Source organism: Falco cherrug, chromosome 6 (genome assembly GCF_023634085.1).
Source record: "Falco cherrug isolate bFalChe1 chromosome 6, bFalChe1.pri, whole genome shotgun sequence".
Lineage (NCBI taxonomy): Eukaryota > Metazoa > Chordata > Aves > Falconiformes > Falconidae > Falco > Falco cherrug.
The window spans coordinates 7,310,969-7,326,444 of NC_073702.1; the positions used below are offsets into that span (position 1 = coordinate 7,310,969).

General features: G+C 40.3%; 1 protein-coding gene across 1 annotated transcript in view; it reads left to right on the forward strand.

The window, feature by feature from the left end:
• ME1 (malic enzyme 1) overlaps positions 1-15,476 on the forward strand; it is a 185,174-nt gene that overhangs the window by 158,585 nt on the left and 11,113 nt on the right. Inside the window, exons 10-11 of the mRNA XM_055714270.1 lie at positions 11,298-11,403; positions 13,844-13,986. Of these exons, the coding sequence (XP_055570245.1) occupies positions 11,298-11,403; positions 13,844-13,986 (249 nt within the window). The remainder of the gene's footprint in view (positions 1-11,297; positions 11,404-13,843; positions 13,987-15,476) is intronic.

Genomic DNA, 15,476 nt, shown 5'->3' on the forward strand with positions numbered 1-15,476 from the left:
CTAGGGTTCTGCAAGCCCTCTCTTGGCTTTCTCTGCAGCTGTTTTCCCCTAAAAAAAAGAAAAAATAAAAAAATGCCCCTTTGCTAAAGAAAGAAAATACAACATAAGCCTCTTGAAGCTTGTGATTTAATTGCTGGGAAGTCATATATATAAAGTAAGTAACTAGGCTAGTCCTGGTTCCTTTTTCTGGCCTAAGAGAGAATGCTGTTCTTTAGGTCCACTTAAATTATTTTGGCTTTAGTTGCTTGCAGGAAAGTGCTGCAAGACTTGAAGGACCTTCCAAACCCTTAGAAGTTAGGTAAGCGAAGTAAAATGAGGAAGACTTGTAAGAAAACTGTAGAAAGGGAGGGAAACCTTTTCGTTATTGCAAGGATAAGATTTGCTAAGCTACAGCATAGATCGCCAGGTAACTGACTTTTGCTTAAACAAAACTGACTTCTCTCTCTTGTGACTAAGGAGGTGTATCAATGGAAATCTGTTCAGAGTCCCTTAAAATTTGCCTCACCAAAACCTGCTTGATCAAAAGTTTTACTTGAAGCAGGAAGACCTATATAGTCCTAGAAATATTCTGATCTGTTGCTTTAGCAGTATGAGAAATAACAGACTCTCTGAAGACTCAGCGATTACTTTGTCCAACTAAACCAATTTTTACATAATTTTTATTCAATGCTGTCCTTTGATCGTTAATTTTGCAATACATGATTATATATTTAAACATTGTTTCTTCTTTCATCTACTTTCTGTAGTATTTCAACCAGTGCAAACCAAAGAAAAATAGCCCTGGAACTTCTGTTGATCTAACTGCAAACAGTTTCCACCTTTTCCTTCTTCCCCTGCCCCCCCAAAGCTGCCACGAAGTCACTTATCAGGCTTTTGTAGCAGATTTTTCCTTTGTGGCTATTTAGTTTTAGTTCAAGTGCAGCTGTGTTTTCATTTTCCTGTTAATTCTCTCCGCTGCTGCCCCCCGGGAACCATCTTTTTCATTAAACCAAGTCTGATGACCAACTTTTCTGCTATGTTGTGGTGAAAGAGCTGGTGATGAAGGCTGTTTGTTATGCTGTCTGTAGTTGTGTTCTCTACTTCCTTTTAGAGACCTTATAATGTTCATATTGGTTTGGGGTTATTGTTCTTGGGTTGTTTTTTTTCATTTGTTCAGTATGCTTTCACCTTTTGAAACTATTTTTTCTCCAAAAGTGTCTGAGGAAGGTTTGCAGATCATAATATCATTGGAATTTTGCCACTTCAGCTGTATGACTTTTTGAAACAGATATCACTCCTCTTGAAATGCCTGTCTTAAGTCTCCCAGTGCAATCACATGGAAGTTTAATGTTTAATTAAAAGACACTTTTAAAGTTGCTTTTGCACTCTTGTGTACTTGAAGAATATGCATAAGCAGTTGGAACTCATCTTTAATTCTGAATTTCTGAATTCTGTCACATTCTCTCCGACTGCTGAATAGATATTTATCTATATGAACACAGGTGATGGGTAATGTCTCCCACATTCCTTTTCTTTCCCATGTTCTCAATGTTCCCATTTTTTTTCTATTAATCACACAAATATACATAAATGTGTGATGTGTGGTGAACACATTTTTTGTCTGCTTTGAAGCTGCCATAGTGTCATGCTTAGCTATATTAGTGGCAAAATCTTCACCCATGAACTTCAAAGACAGTAAGTTATATTGTGTGGGAAGAGGTAGGAAATAATAAACAATATTGGGATATTCATGAGGTTCACCGTTGTCTGCGCGTTACAGTAATGTGCTGCAGCTGCTGCTGCTTCTTTCTTGGCAATACCAAGAACAGGGTAGGGTGATAGGCGAGATGCTTCTTGGAGCTGCCTAGGAATATGATGCAAATAATAAGACTTTTTTAATATTTAAAGGGACTCGGTAGAAATCCCCTGCCCTCTGCTAAGGATGGATGCTTCTCTGCTGAGGAGGGACAGGCTGATGGGAGTGTTCCTGGGCTGCCAAACAAGCTTCTCTTGTAGTGATTTGCAAGACAGCATTAGACTCTTGTGTCCCACATAACCTCCAGTGACAAGTGAAATTGCCTCACATAGGGATGAACGTCATCTTTAATTTTAAATATGTCAACATGGAGCAATGTTGCTTTTTACAGTTTAGTAATCTGTGCTTTCTAGATCAGCACACTAATACTTGTGTCTAATCAAGTGATTTGTATTTTAAATGTCCATTAGATGTGTGATCTTGTCCCCTGTTCAGATCATCTGAATGAAGCCCAGACTGAATGGCAAGCGTGAGATTATCTGTTGAGTTGAAGGCCTCAGAATATTGATCTTTCTAAGAGGAGGACTGAAATAGACCCCAAAGTTAAAAATTTCTGTGGTCCTAACTATTTAGAATAGAGATACTCAGGTAATCCTGTAGATAATACTTTAATTTATTTTATTTTATTTTATTTTATTTTTCACTTTCCCTCTTCTTTGCCCCATTTGAATACCCTTGGCAATCTTGTTTGGAAAAGATACTCACAACCAATTAACTAGGTGTGGATATGACCCTGATTAAAGTTCATGGTTTGGTTAAAGCTGGATACATACGTAGTTCAATCTTTGTTTAGAGAATGGTGAAAGAGAAAGGGGGACATTTGGGACTGATACCAGAATTTCAGTGCCATAAAGATGTGGTCACTCCCATTATGGTCACCAGAGTCATCTAACATGTGAAAGAGCCTTTAGAGCTCACAATCAAGTACCTTAATATTGAACTAAACCTCATCCAGAGTGTCTGATTGTAACTGAATTTTTTAATATATTTTAGCAATAACACTTTAAAAAAAAGTTTGGATATCATTCTAGATACTAATTTTATAATGGTTTTAGTGTTGACTTTTATATACCACTTAACCTTTTGTCTGACTCTTCTGCTAACTGTTACTTATTTCTGGCTTTCTTTTTATCAACAGTCAATTATTCTGACTCTTTACTTGATCAGTTCATTTCTGGCTGACTACAACTGGCTAGGACTTTTTAAGCCAAAAAACTGATTTACATCTTAGAAAAGATGCAGTGTTTTGGGTATCTCCAAGGCGCCACAATCACTTAAAGCAGTTTCTGCCTTATTTTACTCATGTAATATCCCAATGAAGCAATCCTTGTTTATTTTCTCAGTTATTCTGATGTCTGGGGAAGTAATCCGCGCTGGTTTCATCTTGCATTTATCGTGTTCTATATGAAGTATAAGTTTTGCAGAAAGGAAACACATTAATTTGTCTTTGAACACTTGTGGCATTACTTATACTCCATCAGTAATGCATGTAAACAAATGAAGACAAGGCAAAAGGTGGGGTGTGCTCAAGGAATGCTCACACTATTTTCTCTGAAAGAGAAACCACCAAAAATTGGGGTGTTAAATTTGTTAGCATGTAACTGTTTCCTCTTTGACACCATGTGCATTAGATGTACTGATGATATGGTGACCTAATTTGGATGGTTTATGATTTCTCTTGCTCATGCTCTGTTACTGAAATTATTTGACTGTTTTGCTTCGTTTTGTTTCTCATGGTCTGTAGGTTCCTGACTTGCTCTATTTTTCAGATCTTACCTTCTTGAACTAATTGTATTTGTAAATTTTGTCCTACCTGTTAACCATGTGAGCTTATTTACATGGAAAGGGTATCTTATAAATTTTACATGACTTAAACAGCCCTAATCTTCTACCTGTGTTTTAAAGTCAACACCAGAATTACATTTCTTACCTAAATCATCTGTTTTACTGCCAACCATTAGGATATTATCTCCTCAAAAGTATGTCTTTTTCATACAGTTGGCAACAAACTATTTATTACTTCTGTGCCCAAGTTGCCTTATCTGGTTTTAATCTGCTCTCTTCACCTTTAGGTGTTAGGTGATGGGACTGATCCCGAGGCACAGTCACGTTACAATTAAGGCCTTGGTGTGGGGATTTGGAAGGGCTTGCATGTCTCTGCTTTTCAGTTCCTAAACCAAAATGTACACAGGAGGTAGCAGCACAGGAGTGCCTGTCACCTGCAAGCCCTTGGGCTTAAGTAACACCCTGACCAGTAAATCCATGCCCATACCTCCACCTTTTTATTTTATTTTTTTTTCCCCCCACGTTTTGCAGATCTTCATAACCAAAACTCTCCTGGAGTTCTGGCTAGGGTGGGAGGCCTGGCCTGTCCCCTCCTAGCACGCTCTCTGTGCCTCTCCTGTCCCTTCCCTTTCACGCTTGTGTGGGACTCCCCGGGCAGGTCCCTCAGCTCCCAGCGCTGTCTGCCTAGTGCCTGCCTAGAGCCCTCCGGATGGCTCCTCAACAGCCTTTAGACCATGTATTTACTTGTGATGCAAGAGGTAAGAAGCCGTGTAGAGGTCATCTCCTTGTCAGGAGAGGTTTCACCACCTTCTCCCATGACTCTTAACCACATTCTTTTCTCCACCCTTCTTCCCTGATGCTTTAACAACTACTTTTTTGTCTGGTTTGCTCCTAACACTGCAATAGGGAGCTCACAGGCAAAACGCAAGCAGAACCAAATCATTCGCAGTTGGAAATGCTCTGCTTGCTAATGGACTGCTTTGCTGTTTGGTCTACAGTTCTCATGTCATCTGTGGTTCTCATGTCTTCAGTATTTAAGAACCTGAGATGAATGTATTAATTTGTCTCTCTACTGATCTCTGTTCTCTTGTTTAAATAAGCTGCAGTTGACACAGTTGAATGGAGGCAAGTGTTTATATAAATAGAATTGTGCCTCCCTGGTTGTGAGACGGGATGAGTGCCAGCACTGCCTCTAATGTGGGACAGTGCAGTCATCAGGGTGCTCTGGCTTATTCTCAGCTGCCTCCCAGCTGATGGGAAGGGCAAATCTTGGAGAGCTCTCAGTCCTGTCTCTCTCTCCTCACTGACATAAGACTGCTCTGCTCCTCAGCCCTGGTTCGTGGGCAGCCCCGGCAGGACCAGCTCAAACAGGCCATGGCGTTTAGACTTCATGTTGGTGGTATTTGTAAGATTTGCCTGTTTTGTAATATCCCACATACATATATGCTGTGCAGCCTGGTCTCCTGTTTTTACAGCTGTTTTATATGAATTTTCTCAGGGTTTTATTGATGGGTCAATTTTGTTTGTTATCTGAGCCTCCATTTGGTTCTATAACGTGATGATATGAGTAACTTTCTGTGGAAAGTCTGATGTACATTTGCTTAAAGCCTGATCCCAGTGTCGTCTTTGCTTCTTCTGCTGCTGATCAGCCTCTGAAACTAAAAGCTTAAGAACCCTCCCTAAAACTAAGAACTGCTTTCAGTTCAAATCCAAAATACAAGCAGTTTTTCATAAAACTATAAACTACTGAGCCCTGTTTACTTCCTTTTTCTCCTTGAATTAAAAGGTCCTGGTGTCCAAGTGACTCTGTTTTTCTGTTTCTAGTAATAATATATAATACAAATGACTCCCATCCATTAGGGTGTATAGACATTTTAGGATAGCCTGATCTTTCATACATAATGTCACCATCAGAGAATGCTACTATTGTTACTTTATCTCTGTACTTCATCTGCTGACTTAACACAGTCTGCATTGTTACTCATTTGCTAATAAAGAATTTAGCTCATATTACTTTCCATCTGAGATACCATGGTGACTTCTAATATAGCAATGTATCTGTTTTCAGGTTGCTTTGTTCTCTTTTGTTCAAATCCAAAATATCCCATAGGTTTCTTGGTACAAAATGATACTGTGACAGAGGCAATACTTCTCCCCTCCAAAGTGATTTCTGACATTTTCACTGAGTCTTTGGACTTAAGGTTTAATACTTTTTTTGAATGTTTTTAATATTCTTCAGCTTTCTAGTGAAGGGGTATTATATAGTTTATTCAGGCAGCCTGAGTATCTATTAAAGATGCCATGGTTGTCTTCCTGGAAGTTTAGTATGCGGGGGGGAGGGAGAGGTGGTGGTGGCGGTGTGGTTTTTTGGGGTTTTTGTTTGTTTGTTTGTTTGTTTTTTAATTCAGCGTACTTACTGTAATACCCCTAGGAAATTACTTATTCTATAAAAGATAAGGAAATACTATACGAATAGATAGGATTGCAAAAACATATAACGAAATGTTGGTGCTTTTTTTTATTTGTTTCTTGTGGTGCTGAAACGTTTGGGAAGTTAAACCAAGAAGGATATACGGCCTCTTTTTCTAACTTTACCTTTCTCCTTCTAATCGAGTTTGTATATTCCCCTCTGAACAGCTGCATAGGTACCACGTCAACTCCTAGTTAATCAGTGGATTTCAGTATGAAAGACTTTCTTTTTGGATTTGGGGAGTGTCGTTTTATGTAGGAGAGGTGCTTGTTATATATCATAGAAAACATATTACAACTTAAGACAGCTGCTGTCTGGCCTAGTTGAGTCTTCATACTGCTGTTTGAACAACGGTGCAATAACCTCCTTTAGTAGGAAACCCTGGAAAAATTCCTCCCCTGCATGGCAAGCGTTGACATCCTTCACTGAAACAGTGAGTCTGTATTGAGGCTTGGGGTACTGAAAGGGGCATGTCTTTAGATTGCCGATTTTTCTGAGCCCTTTTCATGAACAAATGAATTTTTAATAATGTTGAAAGAGCGAGACAGTGGACTTAGAAGACAAATATGAATGTTATTGAAGATGATGTTTCTGCTTAAAAGACTCAGAGCTTCATACACAGAACCCCAGAGCTTATTCAAATTCTTTCTTAGTATGTAGTATTTAAATTTTTTCCTTTTCCTAGTAGAAGAAGGGAAACATCAGTGAGCTGTATGCTGTTAGTATTTTAGGATTATGGAGGTGCAAGCAGACCAGACCAGAGTCTGATTTATGCTGCTTTGTGTTGATCCTCTACAGCTCATTTCCTAGCAGCAGATAGAGTACAAAAGGCAGGGCTGGAAATGAAACATCAGAAGATGGGCTCTGCACTTTTGGAAGATCTTTTAGTCAGAGCAGCTCTGCACTGACAGGTCCATCCGCTTTGCATCTTTCCAGTGTCAGGAGGGAGATAAGACAGAAAACCACACAAATGCAGAATTGAGATTTTACACTTTGGCTCATCCTCTTCTCTCTGCTGACTGACAAAGCCTCCATGATTTCTTGTTCCGCCTATAGGCATTCAGGGGCGGATGTCTGGAAGCTTGTACTAAACGGACTGGCAACCCCTTACTCTGAGGTTAAGCATGCACGAAACTGAATTGTTTCTTCCTTCTTCCAAGTCCTTGCTTGTCCTGTTGGCAGGGCATGGAGGAAAGCTAGCCATGCTCTTGCTGCTGCTCCTCTACTTTGTGGAGAGCAGAACTTAAGAATTTGCCAATTTGGGGACAAAAAATACTATCTAAAGCACTGTACTGTAAATTATTGGAGTTTTGTAATCAAATCAACTGGCTGGCCTTGAAATCTCTGACACAGTTCTTAGGGAGGTCTTGTGTTATCTCCTTTAATATCACTGAATTAACAATTAAAATACATTTCTGACAGTATATTTAAAAATATATATTAAAAAAACCCTAACCATATAATTTATTTTATAAGCAATAATCCCTGTGTAGATAGCTGTTGTTATTTTTGCTAAACCACAGAATTTAGTATTTCTTTCTTAGTTAATATACTAGAAAAATATTTACTTGGAGATGTGATTCATTCTGACTAATGGGATCAAGCTAATTCAGACCAAAGCTGAAAAAAGAAATAAATGTAAAATTGTTTGGGATTTGCGTTTGGGTTGGTTTTTTGGTGTGTTTTTTTTTTGTTGTTGGTTTTGGTTTTTGGAATGGTAGAATGCCCTGTGTAAAATTAAGGGCAGATAGAAATTAAGATGGGACAGAAGGGAATCTGGCCTAAGCTGACCCATCTGGCTAGCACTAGCCAGTTGCCTGGAAAGGGTTGCAGCTTACGGTTTGAGTACACCTTTGCAGCTAATTAAATGAGAGATGATCGTCAATGTCAGTAGGAAATGGGGCTTTGAATCCTTGGTGTTGCATCAATAAGTGTTTTAACAGCTCCGCCATGATCTTACTTTTTAAAATATTAAAATACCTCCTCAAAAGCCAATGAAGTGTAGAACTGTATAAAGAAATAACTGGTTCATGCAGGACTTTGGTTATGTGTTTTGATTAAAAATGGAAACGAAAGAATATCAACATTTTTCTTCACTAAGATATCAGCCTGGGCTCTTAGCTGTTATGCACTGTGGAAAAAAATCGGAGGTCACCTGTCTGGAGAAATCTGCCCAGATCTGCAGATCCTGGAGGCACTTAGAGCTACCAGCGTGCTGCAACCTGAAGAATGACCTGGTCATAGCTCTTAGAGGTGATTTTTTTTTCTTGGTAGCCCAGGGCAGTCTCCTGGAGGCTGGATGTTAAGGCTAGATCAAAAACTGGCTTCCTCAATAGCAGCCTGATAAGCTTTTAAGGAACCAGCTGCAGCAGCAACGTGGGATCGGATGGTGGCCCGTGGCACCCATTCCCGGCTCCCCAGGGAACCTGCCTCCAAGTCGGGCTCCATCGAGCATCTCGATTTCATTTAGTCATTTAGAATGAAAAGTTACTGTTATTATAATATTTAGAGTTGCTCCTAGCAAGAAGCTTTTGGCCTGGAAGCCATAAATGCTTTTTTTTTTCTTTGATGACTAAAAAGAAAACTTCATATTTTCCCCCTGAAAATACTAAGGAAAATTCCTTCTTTAAAATGAGATGTATCGAAACCGTGCGTGTAGGCTGTGGGGACATCTGCTGGGGTGCTGGGAGATGGCCGACTTCAAAATCTGTATCGACAGTGGAATGATTCGAGCATGAATATGCCAAAAATTGTTACTATTGCGACATTCTCTTGAGGCTGAGGATTTCACGTTTTACCCGCAGAGGCAACCAGGTACCCATATCACAGCATTTCCGTGCTAATCGCTCTAGGAGAACACTTAAGGCCCGTATAAGCACATCCAGACATAACACTCTTAATTTAAAAACTCTGTATTTTGGTCATGTAAGAAAATCTGTAGAAGAGGATAAATCTCTGGAAATCCCTTGTAATCATGGGTGAGCCAAGAGGAGCTGGTGCCCAGTGAGGCAGAGCAGCTCAGTCAGCCCCGACCACAAAACAGCCTTTTGCGGCTTCCTCCGGGACCCTCGGGTGGAAGCGCTCCTCTTGCAGCTGGAAAGGAAAAATGGCCCGTCTGCCTGCCAGCTCTTGTGGTGGTTCTCCGAGGACCAGTAGAGGAGCTTCGGTGGTGGGACTGGCATAGCCAGCAAGCTGCCCACGAGCCAGCTGTGTGTCCTGGTGGCCAAGAAGGCCCATGGGACGCTGGGGGGGATTAGGAGCAGCGTGGCCAGCAGGTCGAGGGAGGTTTTGAGGGAGGTTATCGTCCCCCTCTGCTCTGCCCTGGTGAGGCCACACCTGGAGTGCTGTGTCCAGTCCTGGGCTCCCCAGTTCACGGGAGACAGGGAACTGCTGGAGAGGGCCCAGCGGGGGGCTATGAAGATGGTGAGGGGACTGGAGCATCTCCCTTGTGAGGAAAGGCTGAGAGAGACGGGGCTGTGTAGCCTGGAGAGGAGAAGACTGGGAGGGGATCTGGTCAATGTCTACAGATACCTTAAGGGCGAGTGTCCAGAGGACGGGGCCAGGCTCCTTGCAGTGGTGCCCAGGACAGGACAAGGGGCAACAGGCACAAACGGCAACACAAGAGGTTCCACCTGAATATGAGGAAGAACTTCATTTTGATGGTGGCAGAGCACTGGGACAGGCTGCCCAGAGAGGCTGTGGGGTCTCCTTCTCTGCAGACATTCAAAACCTGCCTGGACGTGACTGTGCGACCTGCTGTAGGTGAAGCTGCTTTAGCAGGGGGCTGGATGAGATGATCTCTGGAGGTCCCTTCCCACCCTGACCATGCTGTGATTCTGTGATAGCCACATACTGCCGTATCACAGAATTGTGGTCTGAAATGTAGCATCAGGTTTCTCATTTTTGTTAAAATTAAGGAAAAATGCAAATTCCAGCTTGAATGCAATAGTATGCACAGACTTGAGCCAAAATTGTCAAGTTCGTAGACTTTGGTGGAATTGTGGAATGAGTTCTGTTCCAGTACTTCAGTATAGTCTCAATTAACTTGCTAAAATTAAGGAAACTTTCATCTTATCAGCTGGAAAAGATGTGGCTGGGGAGATGGTAAGTATTCGCTCTGGCTATCTGGTCAAAATTACATTTAGCAGTCTATTTTCCTCATGTAGTTGCCTATATATATCTGTATAATCTGCTTCTTGCTGTCTGAAATTGTAAATGTTTGAGGGGCTGGCACCACCTTCTAGATCTGTGTTTGAAAAGTGCCTTTGTAGTGATGTTTTTGGCAGGCAAGAGAATAAAATGAGGGGTGGAGGTGCATGCATTTTAAACTCTTTTGCTGAAATTCTCAGATGCCTGTGTACAGGCGGAGGTCCACATATTTAGACAACTAATAGAATTTTCACAGCTTCTGGCCACTCCTTGCCCTGCACTCCGTGTTACTTACACTGAGCTCAAATCCTGTTTGCAGCCCAGTCGATGTCAATGATACTCTGTAGCTGGTTTTCCTGCATCTATCGTATTCCATTTGGAAACCTTGTTGGGCATTGATGGGTGGAAATTGCTGGTGTAGATCAAGACGAAAGTTGTTTTACAGCTGAGTCAATTTTATTAATGCAAAAACGGTGCACCAGACATCTGGTTAGAATTATTTTTATTCCGCCCTTAAGAATGAATGACTTCAATATGAGAAATATGGAACAAAACATAGGCTTCCCTATAGTCTATATTCCCCCCCCCCCCCCCCCCGTATAGTCTCTATACTTTTAGACAAGAGCAAAGCTGGAAAAGCTAGGAGAAACTATTTTTATTTTGCTAAGTTACAAATCTACTCCCCGCCCTGGCACATCTGTACTGTTTGCTATATAGATACACTTATACTTTGTCATTATTAACTTCAAGCGTTTGACCAAATATTAACAGGTAAAACAGCTTTAAGAATGCTTCAAAGAAGAAATTAATGATGCTTTCATAGAATTGTTAATATAGTGTTTTCTACAGCGGTTACAAATTTAAAGTAAAAATACTGAATTTAATTTACCTACTGCTTAGAGAAATGAATTAATCCTAAATTTTATTAAGCATGTTAGCTGTATGCAGTGTAACTTTGTCTAATGTGTTATTTGGTGCTAAGACACAGAAGTAGAAATGAAAATAGGACATGTTAAACCAGATACTTTGTAAACTGATTATCCCAGGATATTAGGTTCCATTAGTAATAAGTATTTTTTCCTTTTTTTCCTTACTCAGGGGCGTGCCTCATTAACATCTGAGAAACAACGTTTTGCCCATGAACATGGTGAAATGAAAAATCTAGAAGATATTGTTAAAGATATAAAACCATCTGTGCTAATAGGTAATTTCTTTTACTTTAAAGCAATGACCTTATTCTTTGTTGGAAAAAAACGGGGATGTGGCTCTGTCTGAAGACAAGATCAGGTTCCTCTGAAGAGAGTTTACCTTTGTGTGTTTTTAGAAAACACTAGGTGCATAATGGACCCTATTAAGCAACTGAACAAATAGTAACTATGCAAGCATGTAAGACTGCTTTCACTCCAAGCCATCCTTTTTACAGGGGGAATAATCTGAGTTAGTTAAACATCTGATGGAGAACCTGATCGCCTTCCTAAATTACTTCTGATTTAACGTGGATGGTGTAATACAAATAACCTCAGACAAACTGAGAAAATGGAGCTGAGCGTATATAAGGCATGCAAATATGAGCATGCTGTATCTGAATCTTCTTTTCCCTCATATTTAGGTCCTTAGCCAACAGTCCTTTGTGCAGACCAAAACACAGATTTTACAAACACTTTTTCTTTTGCAAAAGCTGTGGGATTATGATCTCAGTAAACGATTGCTCAAGTCTCTGCAGTTTGGTTGTTATATTTCAGTGACAGTTTCAGGAGTGAACTGCAAGTACTCTTGAATCATTTTTTTCTAATATTTAAGACTTGAAAATTAATCTATCTAGCTAGTAAAATCATTCTTCAAATGCTGGAAAATCTGAAATGCCACAGTGAAAATTATCCTCTTTTTTTTTTTTTAAGTAAAAAATTATTTTAAGAGCTACCTTTTCATCTTGGTCCTTCTTCAATAAAATCTGCTTTTGACAATGATCATGAATGAGGTAAACGAAGCTTCTCTTTTTCTATGCTACATAAAGATATGATTGCAAGACAGAGACCATGTAGTCTAGAGTATTTACTTAGTAGAATACAAGGCTGAAAAAGCTAGTGGGACAGAAGAATGGATTGACTGAGCTGAGATATGTGTCTACATAAAGGTGTGTGGATGCTTACGGATAATTTGCTGTCATTAAATATGTATGTTTATTGTGTGTCATTTTTATATATAAACTTATGCGGCACTTTCCCTCAAGGTCACTTTCTCCTTTCCGTACTGCATAATGAAGGCTTTTCCAACAGAAACAGCAATGAAAATTAATACTGGGTTTTTTTTGGTTGGGTGTCTAGTCATTCAGTATCTTCCTCTGCACAGCAGGAGTCATAGGAAAATATGTTGATAGTCCTCCCAGTGTTTTACTTGACTGTCTTAACAAATCCTCTTGTATACTTCGTTGCCTGTGATGGCTCAAAGGAAAGTTATTTTAGATTGACCCAATATAAGAAATTGCAATTTTAAAAAGAATAACAAAAAAGAGATAGTCAGTGAGATTGTTCGGAGTGTTTTATTTTAACTTTATATCTGAAGATAGCTGTCGTTCTTACTATTGGCTGTCCAGAAGCAGTTTTAGAAGACGTTAAACATTTGGCAACTGCAGAATTAACCAGAAACTAAGGTCTATAACCCTGCTTTTGAAACTGGGATGCAGTGTGGAAAGCGGGAGTGGGGTGCCAGGCACTGGGGAGGAGGCTGCCTTGTCTGCAAGCCAGGTGAGAGGGGCCTCCCTGAAAATAAAGATCCTTAGTTTTACTGCAAGGTCTGTTTACCTGTTTTCCACGGAAGATATGGAGAGCAAGAAACTGATCCTTGGCTTGCCAGCTCTTGTAGGTTGGGCAGAAAGACAGGTGTACTTGGCATCTCAAAAACATCACACACACCCCTTTTTGGTTGTGAAACATCTGAGGTCCAAGATGTGATACTGGCTACGTGTCTGCCATGCAGCAGAATCCAACCTAAGTTAGACACTTTCATATGGCAAGACGGGCATTTAGTCCCTGTGAAAAGCATTTGTAAGTGTGGACAGTATGGAGAACAGAAAAGCATCCCTGGTGGGATGGAAAGGGATGTATTAAAAAAAATAATTGTTGCTGTCAGGGAAGCCTTAGACTCAAAATTGGGATTATTCATCAGCTGAGGCTGGAGATGAAAAAAAATGATGACCTATGGAAGGCAGAAACTTTACTCATTACGCCAGAAAAAAACCCCAACAAATCTGACGCACTGGATTTGGGAGAAACTGTCAAGTCTGTTGCATGAGCCATCAGGAGCCAGAGTTGCACCTACCTATCTATTCCTTGTTGGGCTTACCTACAGGTTGGGTGATACATTTCTATTTTATTTAAAGGGTCTTGAGAAAAGTAATTGAGAAATTCACCAAACTATACAGTGGTGAATGGGTTCTGTCTTATGTTAGGGATAATACTGAAGTTTCACTGTTGCAAAATCTTTTGTACAAAACTTCATTTTAACTATGTTAGGAAAAAGATTGAACTCCATTTTAAAGAGGGAGGTATGCAGTAAAAAGAGCTCTGTTCTTTTAAAGGTGACATGCATGTCTTACCTTGAACTGATTTCATTTGTCTGCTTGTTATGTGTGTGTTTTTCTTTAGGAGTTGCTGCAATTGGTGGTGCTTTTACGAAACAAATTCTTCAGGATATGGCTGCTTTAAACAAACATCCTATTATTTTTGCTCTCAGCAATCCCACCAGCAAAGCAGAATGCACTGCTGAGCAGTGTTACAAATATACAGAGGTAAACAAAGCTTAACATCCCTTCAGTATATGTAGTGAAAAGTAAATCTGAAATAAAATTTAAAATGAGAGAAGGACAGAGGGTGGAGTAGCAAGTACTAATCATGTCTCTGTGCGTAGATAAAATGAGTTAAGTAACAGGTTTTTCAGATTTTATCAAGACAATTTCACTGAAGTCAATACATGCTTGCACCCTCATAAAAACATTGCACAGCTTTTATTGGTGTCAGGCAAGACTTAAAATGTTTATTATAACCGAAGCATCAGTAACTGTCAATCATTAAAGCCTTATGCCTGTTTTTGAACAGTACCACTTTGTGTAATATAGACACACAGTGGCGTGCTTTCATTTGATATTTTTAAAATACTCTTTAGGATAGAAACTTTAAAAATAATTCTCTATTAAGAACTGGGGTAACTCACCTTACAAAGATGTCTATTATGGAAACATAGGGAAAATTAAGACAACTGCGCTTGCTTATTTATTACTGTATTATAGAAGTTCTAATGAACACATTGCTCTGTAATTCAGTCTAGAATTTGAAATGGATGAGTACTTGACTGTGTGTGTTTCATAGCGGATTGTGTTTGGATTTCTTGTCAAATCGAGGGCAGTTTGAGTGACAGTTTCACAGCGTTTAAAAGACAAATTTAGCATGCGCATTCCCCGGTGCACAATTACAGCGCAATGCAAGAGCCAGGGAAGCCGCCTACGTAAAGGGTTGGTTATAGCGAGTAATGACATCTGGTAGGCAGAGCAAAAGACGCACTGAAGTTATTTGATCTGTCACCAAAACATATAATAATCCCTCCATGATAATACTGCATGACACCAAACCAAACACAGTATTCTTCTGAAGAGCCGAATAGCAACAGTGGCATATTTTAAAATGCACGTTTCCAGTTCTCTAAAATAGGCATAGATACTTCTGATACAAAATGTCTCTGAAGTATTTCAGAGTGACATTTATCACTTCAGCATGCTAGCATAAATAAAAGCTGCTTTTCTTCCTCATCTACATTCACTGCTTAAATCTGAGGGTGCTCCCTCCCCAGCAAGGCAAGAGCCAGGGGACTCTGGGCTGCGGACATGGAGCCTGCGCAGTGTCACTCGCCTCCCGAGTCCAAAACCTCATTGCCTGCTGTAGAAATTACTTCTCTCTCCCCATGTATCGGGAATAACCAGGGGAGAACAAGTAGCGCTGAGAGTGAGTCACCTCTGAGGTGTCTCTTCTGCCACCCTGGAACGGCACTCGATGGTGCTGGCATCTGCTCCCATCAGGGGAACACTGAGACTCCGTCGGACTTGCAGCTCCCTGACAGCCCATCTTTTGGTACTCCGATGATATGACAACTCTGAACACGCATGCTACTGAATGATACCAGGCCTAATATTCCTCTTAGCCTCTACCAACATGAGCCCTGTTGGCACTTCTGGGCCACCCCTCAGGCCTCCGTCCCTCCCTGCAGCTGCCTGATGTGTGCTGTGTG